General features: G+C 39.6%; 1 protein-coding gene across 2 annotated transcripts in view; it reads right to left on the bottom strand.

Moving 5' to 3' along the window:
- LOC143320502 (glypican-6-like) overlaps window positions 1-22970 on the bottom strand; it is a 142455-nt gene that overhangs the window by 100457 nt on the left and 19028 nt on the right. For both annotated transcript variants that reach the window (XM_076730217.1, XM_076730227.1), the window contains exon 2: window positions 11530-11688. In XM_076730217.1, coding sequence (XP_076586332.1) covers window positions 11530-11688 — 159 coding nt within the window. The remainder of the gene's footprint in view (window positions 1-11529; window positions 11689-22970) is intronic.

Here is a 22970-nt window from a genome sequence, read left to right as displayed (position 1 = left end):
ACCTACAGAAACTGATATCAGCGATAGCAAGCATGCTAACTGCTAACATCATAATAACTGATGCAATATGCAAGACACACATGTGTTTGGGAGCTAGCTCACTAGCTGGCTCGCTTTGATTAAGCTAATTTCTTGCTTGGGATTGATGTCTGTCCATCTTTAGTTTCAAATGGATATATCAATAAAATGCTCTTGTTGGGAAGCTTTTATTGGACTTACAATAATGTAACGAGATGTCAAAATTATCTCAACTTCATCTGTTTCTCTGCTCAGCTCTGTGTGTGTGTGTGTGTGTGAGCAGAGAAACTAGCATGGCCCTAAGTGGCAGAAAAATGCAGTAAAGGCTGAAATGAGTGCACATAAATTAGGCAAATAAAAAGAAGAAAATATTTTCCCTCTTTGCCTGAGGGGCAAAGGTAGAGGAAACACTGATTTGGGATATGGACACATTTTAACACCGTCAAGTTCTGCATCAGTGAGGTCGAACAGTACACGATAAAATCATATTCCTATTATTATTATACACAGATACATACATATATAGCTTCTCTGACGTATCTCATAATGTGGTTTTAAAATCCACATTTTCAGAAGTAAATGTTAAACTAAAAATTAGCCCTACCTCACGGCCTCCGCATTTGGTCAATTTTAAATGAGGCGTGGAAATCAAAAAGGACATGGAACAGTGGGGATCTATGAGGGAGGCATATCACCACCTTTGCAGGAGAAGGGAGACATTTTTCATCTGTCTCAATAGACGGCATGATCTCAGCTGTAGCCTGAGCAAACTCAATATCCCGAGGACAGGTTTTTTTGTAAGTGAGTTTTCACAGTGTATATGTTTCAATATCTGACACAAAGTTTAATTTAATAAATATATTGAAAAGAAGAATTGCATTGCACCAGGCCTGTGGATTTCCTCGTCATTTTTTGCTACAGTGGCTTGCGGAAAGGTATGCCTCTTATAGCCTCTCCTTGAAGCTCACCAGTGGGACGGAGTTAACAGTGTCCAGGCCATACAGAGCCATCCATCCTGAAGTACAAAAGTGACACGCGGCGGCAGCCTGTGCCAGATGATGGAGGCTGCCACCAACTCTCAGCTAAAGCACTGCTGGACAGACCCCATTCCCCCAGTCCTCAGAGAATTGCAGTCTTCCTGACTTTCACTTAGGATAACACAGGGACATCAAAACAGAGGTTATATATTCATGAACACTTCCAGGAATTGCGTGTGCACATGGTTTTAGATTTCATTAGACATGGACATACGACTGTCACAGAGGTTTCAGCTTCATCAGTGGACTGCAGGGGTTAAATCGATGTGCGCCCTGTCCTCACCGGCGTCCTGCCGAGCCCTGCGTGTAATTTAGTGTCACCTCTTGTGTAATGAGGGTCTTGTACCATCAGATGGTTACCAAGTCCTGTAGTGTCCTTTGTGTCCCCTACATTTGTTTTATGTCCTGTGTAATGTGTCCTGTCATGGTGTGAGTGTCATGGTTTCTTCATTAAAGGGTTGGTTTTTTTTGTAACATTTTAGCCTTGTCTGACACACACACACACACACACACACACACACACACACACACACACATATGTGTGCAGTGTGACCAGCAATTCACCAGCAAAGGCAGGAAAGAAGAAGACTGCTTGATAGTAAACAATAGGGTTGTGATGGTGGGTGTATTCATTCCTGACTGTTAAGTACAGGACGTTCGGTTCGGTATGCAGCTTCATCGGTTCAGTATGTCCTGTGACCCAAACAATTACTGTCAAAATAGTCTATTTATGTCAACTACTCACACACATGGAACAGAAATTTTGGAGTGACAGTTATACCCAGAAATTTATGGCAGTGCACCAGTTGTAGCATGCTAGTCTGCTTAGCCTGGTTAGCCCTGTTAGCCTGGTTAGTCCAGCTCATGTAGAACCTCTGTCATCTGAATGGTAACCACAAATGTGAGACCAGAGTTGGAGGATCATCCTGTGACATTTACATCTGCGACATGGGAGCTATACGGTTTCCTGTAGTAGTTGGACATTCTGTGGAAACACTTCAAACATGCTGATTTGTGATGGTGTTGCCCAAATATATGGATTAGAGGAACAAGGCAAAAACAGAGTAGAAGATGAATCACAGCGTTTAAGCATGCTCTCACTGCAGATCTGGACCATGCCGAACTAATGCTATAGGAGTGTTTATTGCTGTGGGTGTGAGATAATACGGAGCCGTAGAGAATACAGGATGTGCTACAGCACAGTGCTCGAGTCCAGCTGTAATGTGCCGTCACACTTGCATTTCAGTCAGTCTGTTGTGCCTGCCCTGTATAAAGGAGCATAAGCTGCAGTTGTTCAGGAATTATCAACAGAATTATCTTGTAACATTTGTATTATTTATATTTGGTCTTTATTTTTTCTTTTTGACCGTATGCCTTTGCTTAAATACTTAAATGTTACAGTAAAATCTATGGCCAATGAGCCACTGCTGAATGCTTATTTTTTCAGAATAAATGACAAAATGTTTTTTTTCTACAAAAACTGTGAAGTTTCTGATCTTCCAGTAAAGATAACATATCCAAATAGCAAAACAAAGACAAACAGATCACGACATTATTAAGTGCTTCTGTACTCTTTTAAATAACATTTGAAATAACAAGTGCACACTGAAAAGAACTGCTACATACCTACAGTTTACCCTGAAAAAGATGTTTTTGTTTTTTTTTTCTCCTCACAGGCTCCCTCCAAGTACAGCAAATAGCTAATCTAAGTGCTTCATATGGGAACAACCACCTCAGTCCATATGTATGAAATCAATATCTGATTTTTTCTTACTAAACAAACTACTATATATACACATTGTTAAGTCCTTTGAGGCAAATTATATGAATATAAAACCGAGCGTATTTGACTGGAGATGTCACAGAGGAACATTCCTCATTATTTTGGTGGTGCCCGGCAGTTCACCAAGGACCACCAGTCAGTTTAGAATGTGCACAATGTACATAAGACATATTCAGATCGTATGGGCAGCCCGCCATGAAATCTTTGGCCTCACCGCCAGAGGAGAAACATTTTCCATTTTGGGCACTCCATTAGCTTTCCCACCCGGATCACCCTCACACCAAGATGTTGACTTTGCTCAAATAATATCTTTTGATGTAACAGGCACGTTGCCGTGAAAGTGTATTGATGTTCCCAAGAGGATTCTTGACTTTAATGACCCCTTCGCTTTTCTTTGCTCTGTTACTTTATCAACAAGACAGGACTAATAAATATGGCAACCACAATTAGTAGCAGCCTAATACTTTTCACCTTGTTTATCTTAGAAATTAATTTGTATTAATTACATACCAAGATACTCTCCACATTGTTGACTAATCAGTGCCAGAGCTCACAGGCCCCAATGAATTTAGCAAGATTACCTCTGCCAAATTAGTGTCCAGCTGACTACAGCAGCTAAACTTTCAACCTTAATGTCTAAACATGGCCAAATCTTGCACTGTGTATCAAGTGTAACCTCTTTATTCAATTTATTCATAGTATAAATTAATAATGTTGGCTATTATATTATGCACAAAGGATAATGGGAATTACAAATCAGTCCACAAACTCAGCACTCAGTCCAGAACAGAGTGTGTGCACGGGTTAATTAAACATGTTCAAGGTATCATTCAAGTTTCTAGAAGCAAAACAGACATAACGTGTTAGATAGAGGGTATTACGGATGATCTATCAAAATTTGAAGTGAACATATCTTTCTTAAAAGGATTATAACACTTGTTATGACAAGGCGGGTAATTATAATTCCAGTTCATAACTTCAGAGCTGAACTGGGGCGAGTAAAGTTTAATGAGGACCTCTGAGATCCTGTTTTGATGTAACCACTTGATGTCAGCTATGAATTGTGGGCATTTTCAAATTTTTACTTGGTAAGTACTTCAATGAATGTCAAACATAAATAATACATGTAAGACTGAGTCGGTGATGTCTGGGGAAGTTCGTAGATCACCAAAGGTTTTATATAGTCAGAACATTTAGCACTCAGATGAAACCATAGGCTTGAATGCGATCAACCTCAGGATGAAAAAGTTTTGCTGTTAAGATTCGGCATCAATAAATGTACATTCTGAAAGTCATATTCCTTAAACAAAAACCAGCAGCGGTAAGGCGGCACAAGCATAGTCGTTCATAATGAAAGGTTTTCTTTAAGAGGAACCCATAAAGGCATGCTATAATGAAAGGACGATCCACCAGTATGTGGATACTGGTGGATCGTCCACAATTAAAGCGTTGTGGAAAATAGGCATATATTTACCTTGTCAGTCTGACACAAAAGCAATCAATCTTGTCAAGTTATTGGTAAAATATCCTGCTTCAAGGCTAATTATTGTTTTATTTATTTTGAAAGCAACTTTTCATCAGGCCTGTCTACACAGCATAATAGACCTGGGCATCTACTGCACAGTTTATAGTTCCATTTAGAGTGAAAGCATTTTGAATGGAATAGTTTTATCTTATGAATGGGCCCACAAATACATCCATTCATCTCTTACAGATGCCCAAATTCTGATTTTCAAGACCTCATAATTGGAAACCTTGTTCCATTACTTAATTATATTGCACACCAATTTACATTCAGTTAATTTTAGTGCTTCATTAGTCCTTATTTGAGGGACTCTTGGCTTAAAACAAACATGGCAATATTACCTTGCTTAATGCACCAAGAAGCAGTGCTCACAACACTGAAGTTGCAGGGGTTTGTTGATTGGATATGAAGGATCAAAAGCATTTGACGATTCATCAACTAGATAAACAAAAGATCGGCAACAATTACTTCTTCATGTGGAGAAAATGAGCTGAAATGGAAGGGAAACGGTTGTCCGTTCGTCTATGAGACATTACTGTTGAGATAATACGTTACAGCATGTTGGTGCACAGATCATCTTCTCCTCTGTTGTTTTTAATGGGGTCGATTTTGAAGCAGATTCATGTGATTCATCACTCTCTGATTTCCCATCAAAGCTTTGTTTTTTCCTCTCTTTGCTTGAAAGAGGCCACAGCATCATGCACGGGACTGATGTGTTGACTATGATGAGTAAAATATTTTAGGTCCCATTTACTGCCTTTTCATGCATAAGAAATGTGCTTGGTGCTTATTCTTCACATTCTTAACTTAGTATTCTGTGCTGCACAAACAACTTTAATGCACTAAACAATTAATGTAAAAACCATGGAGACATAATTTAATAATGAGCCCTGGAAGAGCTGTGTCAGTTGTTCCTGCTTGCCTCAATCTGACAGAAGAAAGATGGATTCTTTTATTTTCCATTAAAACCTAATACGACAAAATTTGCCATTTCTGAGGCATTCACCTTGAAATAAAGTGTTACAGATAAAGAATACATCTGTGAAATGCACTCGCTGGAGTCGTGTTTTTACCCTGTGTGGTTGCTGGCTTGCACAGTCCACTAGGGGCTTGTGAATTTGTCGAGAGCACAGATTAGAGAGAATAGGGTGTTGTGTTCCAGTCAGTCTAGGTTTAAGTCGGTATGAATAGGGATCGTTGAAGTGAATGAGGGGCACTGCAAACTCTCAGCGTTGAGCAGAGAAGCTCTACTGGGGCAGGATCAAAGAACTCAGTCAACCAAGGCTGCTGCTCAACCCAGACTTCAGTCAACCAACCACACACACTAATCTCTTGCCGAGGTCTCTACAGAAAGGCATCAACCAAACTGAATCTAATGAGCATCTACCATACAACAAAAACAAATGACTAATAGAGAGGCCTATACTGCAGATAAAACTAAGTCAAACTCTGCCAATTAACCTCTTAAACTCCAACAGGGCCTACTGGTAGTTTTAAAAGACTCTAAATATACTGCTGAATTGCGGGAATGTATAAAATGCTGAAACAGAAATCCCAATTGATATAATGGTGTAGCCATAAACAATGGCATATTCTATTATTTCTCTCAATGTAAGTTGAAACATTGTAGCTTCAAGCAAAGCACAGGAACAAAATGATAGACGTATTAAATTGTTATGAAGCAGAGAACTCTTTTTCAATACCTCAAAGCTATGTAAGGGGAAATTTAAGGTGGAAGTCTTATTTTAGCAGGTTAAGTAAGTATTTCACATCAATCACATCAATTGATTTGTGCAGGAAATTAAGATGAAACTTTATTGGATGTCTTCTGGAATGAGGGTAATTTAGATTTTAGGCACTAACACTACAAAAATGACAAAATACTAATAATACTTTTCTGCGCATATGCTCTCATTTATAATAAAGGTACACTTGATAAGCCTCAGTCACACCAGCATTTAAAACATCATTTCAATGTTAGTGCCACAATAAGCACATTTACTAACATGAGCCAAGGAAATCTGTGCAAGTCTACTGCCCTGAGCTCAACTTTGTGAAATCTGAAACACACATTTTTATAATATAAATAGCAAACTGTCTTCACTGTGCTGACCTTTGAGGCAATGGGGAGCTGGACAGTAAAACAAAGGAATCGATCATAGCTTATTAGCTGTGTTGCACCATGAACCCTTATGTAACCCTCCTCCACCAGAGTACAAACTGCTCCACGAAAAAAGCATTGTTTGCAGACAGTTATGAGACAGGAGTGAATGATGCGAAAACTCTGGAGTAAACTCTCTTTAATTCAGTGTCCAGTTAGTGATTGACCTACTCTAGCAAGCCTGCTATCTTGGAGAGCACTTGTGATTGACTAGCATGATGTCTGTTCACCAGTGTTAGCCATTAGCTCCCAGCTGCAGTTGTTTGCCAACTAACCCTGTGAGCAGTGTATGGGTCTAGTACCACCAAATCAATAATGGAAGCATCACAAATACTTGAGGTTACCCCTTTTCTGCATCATACTACCACTCTGGATTTGTAATCGACATTTCCAGGGAAGTAAATGATTCATGTGGGGAACAGATTGAGTTCTATCCATAGCAGTGTTTGAGACTGATGACAATGACTGATTGAACTGTCGGTAAAATAGAGACATTTCAAATATACAAGACCAGAAATCAAAGAGATGTTATAAAGAAAAAAACATGACAGATCCTGTGGTCACAAACCACTCTGTACAGCGGTTTCAATCACACTCACCTGAATGAGCATGAGGCACCTTTTATCATGGTTCATCTACTGCAATTAATCTTTAACAGATGTGATGCAACTCTCTCTCCCCTATGCCTCTTTCACACATCCAGTGTCACTCACTCTTTCTCTCTGCAGCTCTCTCTCCAGCTTTATCTCTCACATGCATTAATATTGCACATATTCATCTCATTTCTTGTCCTTAATTGAAGTTACCTCAGAGCACCTACTGGGTGACCGCAGAGAACATTAATGCTTTCAGAGACTAATAAAACAAACCTGTTGGGAGTGTAACCATACTGAGCCACAGAAATGCAGAGTTGCAAAGTTGGTTGTGAATTTCTTTCTCCATGCAGTGACTCAAATGGCCAAGACTCTGGGAGAATAAAAGGCACACTGTGAGGTGAGGGGAAAAAGATTCCCCGGCCAGACGCTTGGACATTCAGAACATCCAAACCTTAATTCTAGTCTGCAACAGTCATTTATGGTTTCAGGACTGCTCGATAATGCATCAAAACCCACAGGCCTCCAGGGGAAGCAGTCAGTAATCAAAAAGTAAGTTAAGGTTTTCATAATAGGGCCCTATAAATAACTAGGGACAGAAATGAGGGCATGTAAAATTGATGAGGGATGATTCAAACCCCATGAGGTGGATGGAGCTGAACACAAGGAGAAGGAATGTGATGTTGAGTGGCCTGGTGACATGGGCGTGTGCAGAAGATGGAATTGCATAAGTGATTTGTGTCACCTATAAAACGCCACAGATATATGGACACTGTTCTAGAGGTGTCGTCTTTGGACTGGCGCTATCACGTACACCAGTCTTTACAGCATTTTACTGTACATTTCAAACAATCACGCAACGCTTGCGTAACCTATGGCTACCAATTAAAAGTTTGACAAAAGTCGAGCTGAACCTGTTCCACCAGCTCCTGTGTATTACATCCTTTTCTCGGAGGAGCCTTACAACTGGTGGCTCTTGAGTGTCTTGTACATCTGAAGGTCAGATCCTTATTTTTTCATGGACTCTATAGTTTACAGTTTTCTTCTGTGTTCATTCCAGCTTAGTTCAAGTAAGCAAGAAAACATACAGAATCATGACTTTAGAACTTGAAGAATATGGGTTGAAATGAGAACCCAGAACAAAACTCCCACACATTCTTTCAGAAATGCAAAAGACGGTGTGCATTTTCTTTGCATTTTCTGAAGAATCCTGAGTTCTCCAGTGCACCCATCATTTACGGCACTATATTGTGAAAAAGCACTTTTTCCCCAGAGCATAATAGGGCCTTTCAAAGCATAACCTTTAAATTAACTTCCTCAGCTCTAAATAGACTAAATCTCGTCTGGGTGGTAAAGTGAGGATTCCACTGGGATTGCTTAAGGAAATCAATAGTGTCATATTGTTATAATTAGGTGGAAGGCAGTGGAAAAAATCTAATCAGAAGTAAACAAGCATTGGTCACACAACAGTTAAGAATTGCTCTTAATACTAATACAGAGTGTTTTTTATCAAAACCTTTCGGGAGGGCACACTTTATATGAAGGTACACGTAATAATCAATAACTAGCTGCTTATTAGCATGTATGTTAGTAGCATATTGGCTCTTTATTAGTCATTATAGAACAGGGAGTTATTAAGGGTTACAGTTAGGTTATCAACATCATAATAATAATAATAAGAATAATAATAATATATGTTTACCATCATATAAAGTGTTGCCATGTTGTGTTTGGCCTGTGAAACTGATCCAAGCCCAAGTATTAATCTAATAAACCAACCAAATACTTTTATTTACCTAAAAATTGGTCGAATATATATCTGACACACTGACATAATAGTTGTAAGCTACTTAATCTGGCACATCTTATTTCTATGAGCGACTTGATCCAAAAACTGAACGTCCGTTTTCAAAAGCATTACATTTATAAGATTAATTAATGACATTAATTAATTGTTGATATGGAGAGTGTGACTCCTGAAAGTGACGTGATCCAATCAGGTAGAGAGACGAAGTATCATTCTGTTGAAGTTGAGGGAACCACAGAAACAATATTTTGCCCGGCACAGACACCGGCTGCAGACAGCAATTTAACCAAACAACTGACAAGTTTAATTCTGGCCTGCCATCAAGTTATTCACAAAATAATGGTCAGCGTCGGCTAAAAATGAAAAGCTGTTACAAAAGATTTTTCAGGCTCACACGCTCTCAAAATGTCTTTTTCAAGGGAGTCCTGGCCATGTCCTGGAAATGCTGTGGTAAAGGACAGCACCACTGCACCGCTAGCAGGCTGATGTGGACAAAACAAAGAAGAGTTGAGTAAAGAAATAATAGGAACCTTAACTACTATATTTTAGCCGATACCAATCCATACGATCAGTGCAGGACATCTCTGATACCCTTGCATCCATAAGAATGAGATGTGCATCTAAATATTTCTAATTTATTCAGGGGCCAACAGGAAGCCAATGCTTCTGACATACGTAGTTCACAGTTTACTATATAAGTGAATGAATGTTGTAAAAACACTGCTGCTAGTCATTCAAACTGCTCACATTCATATATTCATTTACACTTGGAGAGGATGTGCTGTATTATCTAGATTCTTCACTCAAGCATCGAAAGCCATCTCTTCTGAGCCTTTCAGCCCATGTTTAAAAATAATACCAGTAAACTAATCTTGCCAATTACAACAGTAATAATTGAATTCCTTTTCTAATGCAGTTCCAGGGACATGAAGGCATTGTCCTCAGATGACTGCCAACCTGACAGATGGATCATTTAACACTCAGCAGTGACAAATTTGAAAGGAACTATTCTTGATGGTTTTTGGCCAGGTGAAACGTACATCTCTCCTCTTTCTAGCCTTTCTGGTGCCGGCACGCAGTTTTCAGTGTATATCACACTTGATATCACATAAAGAGGGGAAAAAAAAAGGATTTTAGATATGCGGTTTGCCAAGGACCACAAAAATGTCTACTCAAGATTCATTAGTGTCGTGTGTTGAAGGATCTGCATTCCTTCTCCCACTTGCACATAGATATTACTTTTGCAGAATTGCAGAAATCTGAGAGAAAAGGCTCATAGATCATTCAGTTACAAAGGGTCATGACTGCAATTCACTGTTCTTTCTTTAAACAGTGTGTGCGTCCAATCCGGTGCTATTGACTGTCAAGGAAGACTTCTGGTTTACAGGAAAAAACGTTGAAATTCGGCAGAAGATTCATTATGAGGAGGGAGACCGTATCGAATACTAATACTGTGATGCATAGCACTGACCATGTATCTCACACATTTTCCTGACTGTGTCCAAGGTTTATTCATTTCAATTTATTGTATTCTTTATCTATTCCTTATTTATTACTCCTTTGCTATTCCATGACATATCTCTGCTGCTGTGGCACTGAAATGTCCTCATGGAGATATATAAAGATCTGTCTGTCTGTCTGTCTGTCTGCCTGCCAAGCAGTATAAGTGGCATGATGACGCTGTAGCACCTTGATCTACCACTGCACCACCTGGGGTCCTAAAAGTGGTGCAGTGCACTGACTTCACAGACAGGTATGCATTCAAGCACAGAGAATGGCGATAACATTTTTCACCACAAAGCCACATTAACGCCGTCTTGTCGTGTCTGTATGTGAGTAAATTCACAGTGGCTCCTTCAGGACGAGTGGCTCAAAGCACAAACACACGGAGCAATGCTCCATCAGTCAGTCAAAAAAGCATGCACTCTATGTCTGTGAGGATGGAACAGCAGCAATAATGGCTAGTTAGACAGACTAGATCTCATAAGGGAGCTGGTGCGAGGCAAGAGAAAAAAACAATCCCCCAAAAATGTACTGAAGAAGAAGAAGGTCATAATGTATGAAACGGAGACGTTTTAGTCTCAAATGTCAAAATCTATCTTCAAAACCAACTTGCCCATACAGTATCTTAAAAAGTCTTAATAAGGGTCAGAGTAATTATTAAGCGTTTCATCAGTAGTCTGTGTTTACAAGTTTGACAGTGCTTGTCTGGAATATATTTACAACACCAAAAATGCAAATGAGCTGTTTACTCATGGTTTTACAAAGTGTTCCTGAGTCCATGTAGTATGTATTAATATCCTTTATACAATCATGTGTTCACAAAGCGGTGAACCTCCCTCCATCCTTGCTTGTGAATGACTGAGCCTTTCCAGGATGCCCCTTTCATATACCCAATCATGATACTATCACCTGTTACCAATGAACCTGTTTACCTGTGGAATGTTCCAAACAGGTGTTTTTGGAGCATTCCACTACTTTCCCAGTCTTTAGTTGCTCTTGTCAGAACTTGTTGAAACATGTTGCTTTTGGAATCAAGGTTTTACTGCAAGTGTCCAGGCTATCATCCTTTGCATGTTAAATGGATAAAATCAATATAGCTTACCGTCAAACTTTTTATGCCTCGAGACAAATGTAGTCCTTATAGTGTGGCTGCTCCTCTCCACCAAGTTCTCGAACTCCAGTTTGCTCTGCTGGTTGAGTTTGTCCTCCATCTCGGATGTGCAGCAGGTGTATCCCTGAGGACAGACACGCAGGTGCTCACCTGAGGGAGACAGAGACACAGACCGCCATTTTTACACTCATCACTGCCACAGGATTCGGTTTTTCAAAAGGCAGAGCTGAGTCTTTGATCAAAACTCTCCTGTGATTTTGGGACTCTCATCACTGAAGCTATCAAAGAGGGACAGACCATAACAAATGGGGAAGCATAATATTTGTCGGTAACCTGCTATCATGTGAAACAGAGAGTAACTTTGATGCAGCAGTGCATACACTTCATGCAGGATTTTCTTTATATCACAGTCCAAAGCACTGCAGTAACTGCAACAGAGCTCGTGTACATCAGTATTATGTACATCAAACGGATGGCAGTGCATTCAGAAACTATATTTCACTTTCACTGACATATTATCGCCTGATAAGCAAACATTTTAGCAAACTGCATATGTACCCATCCACCAGACACCAAGCACCATTAGCATCTATCTGGAGTCGTGTTTGTAGCCACCTGATGAAGTCCAGTTTTCACTTCCTTTTTTAGCTTTGCCTTGACATTTTCAAATATTTGAATGGATCAAAACCTGCTGCAATATGATGGTGGCAGAGATGCACCTCACAAGCTGGATTTGTCAACTACTGCATATGTCTAATGAGAAAATGAAGGTGCTGTTGATTTTATTGAACAGAATGTTTTCAATGTTTTGCACAGTACAAACAAAATTCCATCCATTATACCAGGATAGTGGCAGTATATGACCAGTATTATCTGCATGGTCAGGTACCACTAGAGGTGAGTGGTGAAGTAAGTGTTATTCAGATAAACAGTCCCTTTAATAAACTGAAAAATAACTATGTTATCTTGATAAACTGATGCTTTGGTGGTGTTGAAGCTTCAATTCAGAATGTGCAAAAGAAATAAAATGTGTGAAATGTTTTTGGTCAATAATGTTTGTGTGTTTGGAAACAGGATTCATCCAAAGTGAGTTGAGTGTTTCAAAATCCCCTCGAGAGCCAGTCTTTGAGATGGGGAACGGTTGCACAAGAGGATGATTAAATTGGCTGGACTTACAGACGAGCTGAACATCTATTAGTTATTACAAAAGAGTGGGCATATCAGATGTTAAACTTGAGTCTGTGCTGGATTTGGGAGAGGGTATTAAATAATTTGTTAAATTAGCCAAAAGTTCACCAGAGTACATTTAGAAAGTGAGAAAAGTGAAACTATACTTCTTTGGCTCCAAACTTCTTCTGGATAAACAACAATCAGTAAATTACCTCACACATGTGACAACCCTTTCACTAAAAACCAAGGCGTTACTCTCACATCTGTGGATTATTCTTGGTGTGTAAACAGTGCGAGTGTGCAAGAGGACACGAATTGCATTAAGGAGTGAGGAAAGAAGATCCTGCAGTCTGATGAAATGAAAGATTCCGCTCTACAGCCGTAATGCGTAGCACTATCTGACAGAAACCAAGCTGAACCCGTCATGCATTTAACACAATCTTCTTCTCAGAACGTAGCGATGGCAGCATCACCGGGCAGGTGTGCTTTTTAGTATCAGGGACTGAGAGATTAGAGAGAACGATGGCTTGAGGCAGACACTGACAGATTTCCGAAATGGGGAGAGAGCGCTGAAGACCTTCGGCTGAGACAACTACATCCGAACACCAGGATGGCTTTAGAAAAGGAGTGAGTGCACGAGTGAGCCGGCCTATGTAAAGACTTCCATTAAACAGAGGATCTGATTGGTGCGATGACTGAGCGGACTAAATTTGCAAGGATGCATGTGATAAAATGTCAAAGTCCAGAGGGACCAACTTTAAACACTGACTGCACAAAAAGGCTCAAATCACTGCCAAAGTTACTTCTACCAAATACTCAAAAAAAAGTTCTTACTTTGTGTTGCTTAACAAAAGTTTCTTTTTCATAGTTTACATCAAAACTGAAACATCATTTTTTTTTTTTTTTAATCTGCTGTTCATAACAATACAAATACATACATGGCAAACTTAATTCAGAGTAAATCTGACCTCAAACCATCTAATACTGCCCCAGGTGAAAAGAGGCATGCACACCACGGCATAGCGCCAGACTATTTGAGCTGATATGAAATCTAATAAAACAGACAAATAATAACAAACCCACTTCAGTATGATTAACACAATTTAAATTCAACAACTCTGACCAAACTGATTTGTATTAACAACGGTAGTTTAATTAAACAATAGATTTGAAGATCACTGTTTATTTTGTGTGTGTGTGTGTGTGTGTGTGTGTGTGTGTGTGTGTGTGTGTGTTTAATCCATCAATCTGTTATCATCTGTATTCTTTTGGTGCAAAATAAGAAAACATGTATTTGCTTGAGTGTTAACAAAAGCTGCTGTAAATCTGTTAGTCCAAACTCGCTCAGTCAATCTTCAAACAGTTTTATATCTTAAATATATAACATGAAAGACGTAAACAAACAAAACAAAGTGAATCAATACAGGCCTGTACTTCCAGCGTGCAATGTTGGCCCTCCAGTGAACAATGCCAATAAATGATTATCCCCCTTTCTTTATTTTTCAATGGTTAGATCAACAATGATGCAACAATGCACCCGCCAACATATAATAAATGTTTTTTTTAATTGTTGCTCCTCCTGCAAAATGATTTTCTGATTTTAAAATGCTGTAAATACAAAAATGCAGCACACATCCTCACACTCAGTTTGATTTGTTGTTTGTTCAAATAGCTCTCAATGATTTTACTGCACAGAAATGTCTGAATTTACCAATAAATGGCCTTTTAAAGCTCAGACAATGACCTGGCACACAACAAAAAGCAACAGATGTGGCATCATCAACAGACCATTAACAACTAACCACTGGAAGAGATACAAGAACAGTGAGCAAGCTTGCAGAATTAATCAAAGTCAGAGGAATATGCAATTTACAACCCAGTCTAACAGCCCCCGCCCCCTGAAAAAAAACTTGCATCTATGAGCTCGTGACTCAGCAGTAGGACAGAGACTCGAGGGCTCGATCATGGACGACTTGTCAGTGAGAGGATGAGCTCCATGAACAATAAACAAACAGAGAAACAAACAAAAGATTGAGTTTGTGGTTGCTGTGAAAACAATGAAAGTACACTGGTCATAATGTGTGATTTCAACTGTTTGTCTTACTGGGCAGCAACATCTGCGGGACTGGCAAAGCTGTTGCTCAAGAAGGCAGCAGTTGGGTTAATTCTTTGGGAAATAACTACCAGCCTACGTCTCGTTACTGATACATGCACACATAGAGATTTTAGAGGTGCCACATCTTTCTGCATACTTGCTTTATCATCTCTCCTCTGCTGCTCTGAGGCTGAAAGTCATCAGAGGGTTAAAAAAAAAAAAAAGTCTGGCCAGCAGTCACATGAAAGATTTGAATTTTGTGAGGCTTTTTTTTTTCTAATTCTACCTATTAACATTTGAGAAAGAGAAAGATGAAATGGTTGTCGCTGCACCAGCGGCGGACTGGTGTGCAGAGAAGACTCAGATTGTGGGACTTTTTTTTTTTTTTTTTTGATGGATCCTGGCAGGCACAGTGGTGTTCTGCATTCATATACAGTAAGCTATAGATGAAGGAGCTGTGCATGGATAATGAAACAAGGAGGATGCAGTATGTACTACGTGCTGGCACTTTCAAATGTGCTTAATCCTTAATCAGTCCTCAGAGAGGTACCAGGCTACAGTAATGAGGTGCACCATCAACAGTTCAAGAGAAACCCATTGTCTCCAGAGGACTGCACAAGCCTCCTGGCCACAGAGACCAAAGTCTGTAAAACAACAAAATAAGCTGAAATGCAACAGTCGATTTCTATTTGGCGAGTCTTTCAGGCTCTTTTGTTTCCCTGCTAAACAACAATGTTGTAATCTTTTAGCAATGCAACAGCATTCCTCAACTGTCACATGTTATTTCCACTAGACGCAACACTGTGTGATAATCTTCATTCCAAGCTGCGCTCAGTTTAACACATGCCTGCAGAGAAAACAATATTATGCAGGGTACAGAGCTAAAGGTAATGGTGGTATAATGTCACCAACTTGTTTTTTCCTAGTTTTTATTTCATGTTGTCTTTGCATAAATCTCTGCTGTTCATCTTTCCAGGCGGTTTTCATGTTGCTGTTTGTTTTGTATCAGTTTTGCTTACATTGAGCTCTGAAACAGGATCGTTAAAGTGTCGGTGCAGCACAGCATGGCCCATCACGTTTTGTTTTTGGAGGTTCACATAGAGGAGTCATGGGATTATTAAAGCTGACTTGGTGTCAGTTTGAACTAGCATTCATCAGCTGATTGGCAAATGTCAAAGAAAGCACTTCATTTCAGCCTTGTGGACCATGTTTCCTCAGATCAAAACTTCCAATATTTGAAACAAAGCCCAAGTAAGAGTTCAGCACAAGACTTGGTTTATTGTCATAATGACGGACAACTTTCCCACTGCATTAGGAAGCCCTGCGACTCGGAAAAAAATCCATTTCAGCTTGAAGTTTCCACTGATGCAATAAATCAATACAAGGCTGAACTGTCCTTAAGTGCAAATGACAGCTGAAAGGAAGTCCTGGTGCTTTTAGCTTTCATAGGTTGTGCATCACTCTTTTCATCTTTCAGTCTCGTTTTTGTATAAACACGTAATTTGACATATCCAGCTACTTTCACCACTTTGAAAACGGCAATGCTGCTGTTACGTAAACCAATGCAAAAGGAGTCTTTGAGCAGCAGGCAGGAGGCTGAGCTGCATGTTTATGATGTTGTGACTGTCATATGTTATTCCTTCTCTCCTTTTCTCACTTTTTCCTTGTTTTTTTCACTGGCCACTTTCCATAACACAGATACCCAAACAAACAGCAGAATATAAATAGCAGTGATTCCAAAATAATACAGGACAAAAGTATGCAACATAAAACTTTCCTGCACAGTGTTTTATACATTGTGAGCTCTCTTTCTAAAGAACAAAACAAACACAAACGCCCACCTCAGTGAACTTACGGGAATAATCGTCACCAAATCTAGATGGGATTTTGGCTCACTAGACCATATCTGTCCTGTTCTAGTTGGCTGCTTTGCACCCAAGATGGAATTTGAAACCAAGCTGTCAATACACTGCACGCTTGCGAGATCACAGTTGTGCTCAGACTCTGTCAGGCTGAGTTAAACTTGTAAGACTCAATACCAACACAGCCAACAAAATGAAGACATAACGGTGGACACAACAGAAAGTCAGGGATGCCTGTTATGAGTCGTGGTGTTACGATATAAACACATTTATGGAGCTGCGTAAAAAGAAAGTGAATGCATTAATGATTGGTCAAAAGCCTAAAGGAAGTCTTAAACAATAAAGCACTGTAAATAAATTATGAAACAACAGGAATCAATGTATAAAATGTAATAGCCAACAGTTCAGCAGTTCACACCTTTCTCAAAGCAGTGATCAATGTCTCTTTATACTGAGCAGTTCCATTTTACAGCTCATTTACGTGGCAGATTGGCCAATTGTTGCAAAACAATCAAATAAATATAAAGAAATAGATATGTGAAGGATTTACACTAAAATGCCCTCCTTCCCATTATAATATACTGTATATTCTTCCCAGCTATAATATAAAAACTTCCCATTTTTTATGAAGGTACACATATTCACCATTAACAAGCTGCTTAGCGTGCATTTAGGATCATATTGGTTACTATTAATCATTATAAAGTACTTATCCATCCCTCTTTCTGAATGACCGCATTCTACAACTGCCAGGCCATTCATTCGTTTTCCCTCAACAACCTCCTTATTACTACTTAATGATATTAATTGAGGAAGCTGTCATACATGGACTACAATCCCAAACCCTGACTAATCTGAACCCCGAGAATAAGGCATTAATAAACTCTTTATAATGACTAATAAAGAGCCATTATGCTACTAATATGCTTGCTAATAAGCCTCTAATTGTGTACCTTGATATAAAGTGTGGCCGAAAACATTATGTTTATATTCAAGATATTAAATTTGGAATCTCTTCGCTGGGAACAGGAAATCACAGTAGACTCGAAACAATCTGTTTGAACGCTCCTGTGCCAATTAATAAAGCCTCGCCGTTACTGTGTGCTTAGATAAACAATAGCCTCAGAAATGGGTTTTGACAAATCAGAGCTGTTAGCAAGTGGAGTGCCGAGGGGAGAAAACAGAACACTGGTTTTGTAGCTAACATTACCATTACTGTCTGCAGGTGAAGAGGGGCAAGTTGGGAGCACTCCCAGAGCATGTCCATGGCATCTGTTGAAATGGTCTGCCAAATCAGCGCTGCAACCAGCTCTCACCACTGCTGAAACTTTTACACATTTATTTTTAAAAAAAAAGCCATAGTGCGACTACAGTTTTGAGTTATACCCATTTGGTAATGTGTTCTGTCTGTCAGCTTATATTTTTGGACAAAACGACAGGCAAAAAGATGAAAAGCTTGTCTTTACAAAGCGAGCAGCCGAGAAACACGTACTGTATGTACAATAAGCCTCAGAAGAGCAAACACACGAAAGAAGATACACATGTCTCATCAGGTTCTTCTTGTAGAGGAAGCCTGCTTTCATTTAGATGCAAAACAACACAGCTGTATCTTTAAGCATTAGGTCTGGCACATCCACCCACATCCATGATTCATTATATGTCTAACCTGATCACAAATTCATGGATCAGCACACGCAAAGACAGACCAGCATATACACATACATAATACATTATTTACTCACAGGTTTATCTATGACTTATGAGCAAATAACGATGCAATCACTGTGAGAAAAAAGTGTGGATAAAGGTCCTCACCATTTTTTCTTAACCCAGTAAGGCTTGCTAATATACCGATCTGTCCTCTGCAGCTGCCTGGAGCGCAGATGTCAGAAGGCACTGCTGCACATCTTTCCCTTTCAGAACGAGCTGATCAGAGATTTAAATGTATGTAATTACAGAAGCCAAGATAATTAAGGACAAATGCTAATCTTCTTTGGGGATTTTACAGTGAAATGTTCTGGCATTAGCTCAAATGTTTCCTAATCAAAGAGGAAGTGAGGCATAAGAAATATTGTTTGTCTCACAAACGCAATCACACATTTGCTGTTGTGTTCAGTTTCTCTGATGCGCAGATGTGTTTGGCTCCTCTGGATCACTGTTTTCAGGAGTCGCAAAAACATGACTGGAGCATAGCATTGTAATTAAGGGAAATTGCTGACTACAGTCTCAGAGCATGCTCACGTAGGCTGGCGCCATGCTGATGAAGGACTGAAGAAGAGATGGCAGGAGGATGCCCGTTTGACACATGCCATCAGCCACACAGGCACAGGTCCAGAGTTCTCCAAAACACTAAAAAGATTACTTGAAGATTATTATGTGTGACACATATGTTTAACCAAGCAGACATTCTGATTTGCTAAATAACACAAAGTCAGCAATATGTAGGTCATTGGGAGGAAGTGGATGGACCTGGAGGTACGATAATGCAGACATTAAAGAAGACCTAACATCATTTGGTATGCTTTACTCCATACATCCCTTGATGTTAAAGAAGCATGTTCTCCGCTTGTTTGGGGTTTCATACGCAAGGCATACGCTGCAATCATGCAGTAAGTTCTTATCCTTCGTCTCTAATAGCAGTTCATTAAAAATGGCAGCAGCGCCTACACTTGGTAAAGCAGCCATGTGATGGTAAAGCCCAACAATTGAAGCTAATGCCCCGCTGGCATGCAAAAAGATTCGAGTTGCCTCGGATGCACTAAAGGGGAGGACTGCCAGCGAGGTTTTCTCTGCCTGTACGCTTCCTTGTGTACCCTTTTGCTTGCTTGATTCTAAATGCACAAGACAGGGGAACCCTTTCTCCCAACAAATACAAAGACTGTGCTTTCACGCCAACAACATTTTATTTCATTAGAGAGAACAAACTCCAGACAGCCACATAAGTAGCCCCTTTAATAATGCTGTTGCAAGGTTTTTGACATGAGCCTAAAGGGGCGACTAGTGCCGTCAACGAGTTGTGAAAATTAATATTTGACCATGGAAGAAAAGCAGCAGTACCGCAGCAGCTGTTGCTGTGTGGGCCCGGGCTGCTGCACTGAATGCACCACATGATGGACAAGAGTCACACAACCAGAGTTTCCGTTTTCCAGTAATTACCGTTCTTTCACAATCTGCAGAAGTCCAAAATACTTCATTCTTTCCCGTCATAATGTCAGGTGGACATAATTCCCATGTTGAAGTTGAAAATATTCTGGCTCTACACGCTGTTTCCCCCCCCACTGCTTCTCTGATGTTCTCCCACTCTCTCTCACTCCTCTCCTGATTTGGTGAATTAAGAGTTTATTTCAGCCAAACCAGAGTTGATGGTGATTGTCGGAACAGTGAAAGATGAACCGAAAAGATTTTGGTGAGTTTTTTTTTTGTTTGTTTCAGTCAAGTTTGACTGCTGTGTGCTTTACAAAGATAAAATTATGGAGTTGATGCACAAACGCCTGGAGGCATTACATTACAGCCCGGTTTGGAGGGTTCGTTACAGCGCTGTCAAACAATACTGAACCAATTTCAACCAATTTCCTCCATTAGTCAATTGGACACAAAATCACAGGAAAAAAGGGTCCATAATCAGATCATAAATTATCGGAAGTTGCAATCTTCCAGAAGACGTGGAAGACGTGGCAGGACATCATTTCATTTGTGTATTTTGTAATGTGTAGGTAATAAGACCTTTTAAAGGACATGTCTATGTTGAAATAAATACAGTAATACGAGTAGCGTGTATCTCTTTCGCTCTCTGTATTGGTTTTCCTTCTTCTGGGTATAATAAGTAAAAATAGATATTCAAATTCCAATGATTCAAGTGTGTTTTTTCAGAAGGAATAATCAAAACATCCTCTTTCACATCAATTTGGACAGCCCTCGTTTCAACACTCCGGAAAATTTGTCATTCTCTCTTTTATTTTTTCAAATTTATGCACATTTGACATTATAAATGTATGTTTGTCATTTTAGGATATTATGTTACAACTTTGCTCTGTATACAAAGTCTCCAGTGTCATAATTTCCACAACAAGCTATACATGTATTAGTGGTTGGACAAAACAAGCATTGTGAAGGTGTCACTTTGGGCTCTGGGTAAATTTGACTGCATCAGTCACAATTGTTCAACCGATCAATGCAGAGAATAATCAGCAGATTAATCCATAATGACAGTCATCATGAGCTGTAGCTCAAAACAACTCAATAGCTCTAAACATTTTGTTTTGGACCCTATTTTGGACCCTGCCCCAGACACTCCATGTCCCCAAGAAAAAGGTGCCCATTTCAAAAATATCTTAAAAACTTTGCATGCATTAGGTGTCAGTGCACCGGCCCAAACACCTGATTTAGTTTCACAGATGTAAACCTGAGATTTCAGAGAGGTTATATTAACAAATCCACAAACACCCAGTATATGTTTTAATATATGTTTGAATTAACTCTGCATTTCTGTTATATTTGTGTTATATATGTTTCAGCAATCACAGAAGGATAGCAAGACAGAGTTTCATTCTTTTCTATTCATACAGTACTACAAGAGAAAGCTAAGACATAATGGAGAGTATATGTATAGGTTCAGAAGAGCGCTCACGGAGAGGTCTCTAAAATGTGTTGCTTTACTGCATAAAAACAGTCTGCCAAAGAAAAATCTCATGCATTATTATTTACCGCAAAATAGCAGGGGCTGGGAGGAATGAATGGCATGCTGGCATGTTTACGAAACTTGGGCCATAATGCTGAAATGTTTTTCTGCTTCTACTATAGAAAGAAAGAAAGAAAGCAGAAGCAGCAAACAAGAAAGGGGAGACAGTGAAAAGACACGTGTTTTTTCAAAGACTCAAAATGGCTCAATTCAGATCAAATGCACTTTTATATCTTGAAATAAAGTAGATAGTGGACACATGTTGTACACAGGGACGTGCAGCCCTAACTTGTGTTTGCTCATTAATTGTCCTGCTTGGTCATCTGCTAAATGGCTGCCAGCAGGTGGGTCTGTACATTGTGTTGTTGTGCTACAAGGTGTGAGACCTCAATAGTCACGGAGCACCGAGTTGAACTCCGATTGGTCTCAGTCACTTGCCAACTGAAGATAAGGCTTCAAAGGAAGAGCAGAGGAAAAGGCTTCAAAGCAGAAGTTAAGGAGGTCCTAAGGCTTCCACTGCAACGTGGTAGATCAAGTTAAGCGAAGATTTAATGCAATAATCAAAATAAAAAGTAAAGGGTGTAAACCCATCTCACTCGGCATACTGCTGCACTATTCTTCTTTGTCAACAGCTCAGCTTAAACTTTTCTCTGGGAAATGTCCTATTGGCTCATTTCATACAAATGTATTAAAAAAAATAACAACCAAACACAAATAAAAGTGGTTTATTTCATCAAAGTAACAACCAAAATAGGGTCATGAATGAAATGGCACAGGAGCCCACAGCGAGGAGTGAGACAGCTGCGGACGACGCTGCAGCAGATAAAAACTGCAGGAAATGAGGTGATAATAGATAGGAAAAAGACAATACGTACTGTTGGATGACTGATTATCCTGAACCAAAAATCAATCTAGAGTTAAAGAAACATAAACATGGACAGCAGGACATTGTCCGATGTGAGGCTGGTGATAATGGTCATAGCTCTCAGGTGCTTATCTTAGTGCCATAAATACATAATATTCACAATAGATCGATCAATCTACCACACGCAAACTTTTTGACGTGCTTTTGAGAATATAACTGTCCAGAAATCTGTTGAAATGTGGAGGAAAATATACTCCAAATGCTCCATTAAATTCATGGTTTTGAAGGGACTTAATAAAAAGGTACTGAGTGTATTTTTGGCGACAGTTATCACTTTGACATGTATGATTCCAGTGAATAATCTCCAATGAGAAACATGCTGTCTTCATGCTGAGGCTATTTTTTCAGAGGAGCACAGAGGACTGATGGAGGGCTCAATCACATGGTGCGACGACAATCACCTGAAGCTCAATCAGCAGAACTGATGAGCTTGTGGTGACTACAGTGCTTCAAATATGGATGATGCTGCAAAGACGCTACAAATTGTAAAACGTGGAAGCTTCACACACATCTTCAACCAGGCAGCAAAAAAGATTACGATTACCACAGTTTCAAGGTGGATACCCAAGATTAGTGTCACTGATTCAGCATCCAACCAAATGTGAAATATGGTCACAGTTTACATTTCTCTTCCTGAGTTAAGGTGTTGAATAATGGCCAGAAAAGTGTTTTTGCAGAACATTATGATAAAGCTGACCTTTG

The sequence above is a fragment of the Chaetodon auriga genome, chromosome 1, assembly GCF_051107435.1.
Source record: "Chaetodon auriga isolate fChaAug3 chromosome 1, fChaAug3.hap1, whole genome shotgun sequence".
Lineage (NCBI taxonomy): Eukaryota > Metazoa > Chordata > Actinopteri > Chaetodontiformes > Chaetodontidae > Chaetodon > Chaetodon auriga.
This window is presented reverse-complemented; position numbering and strand designations above follow the sequence as displayed.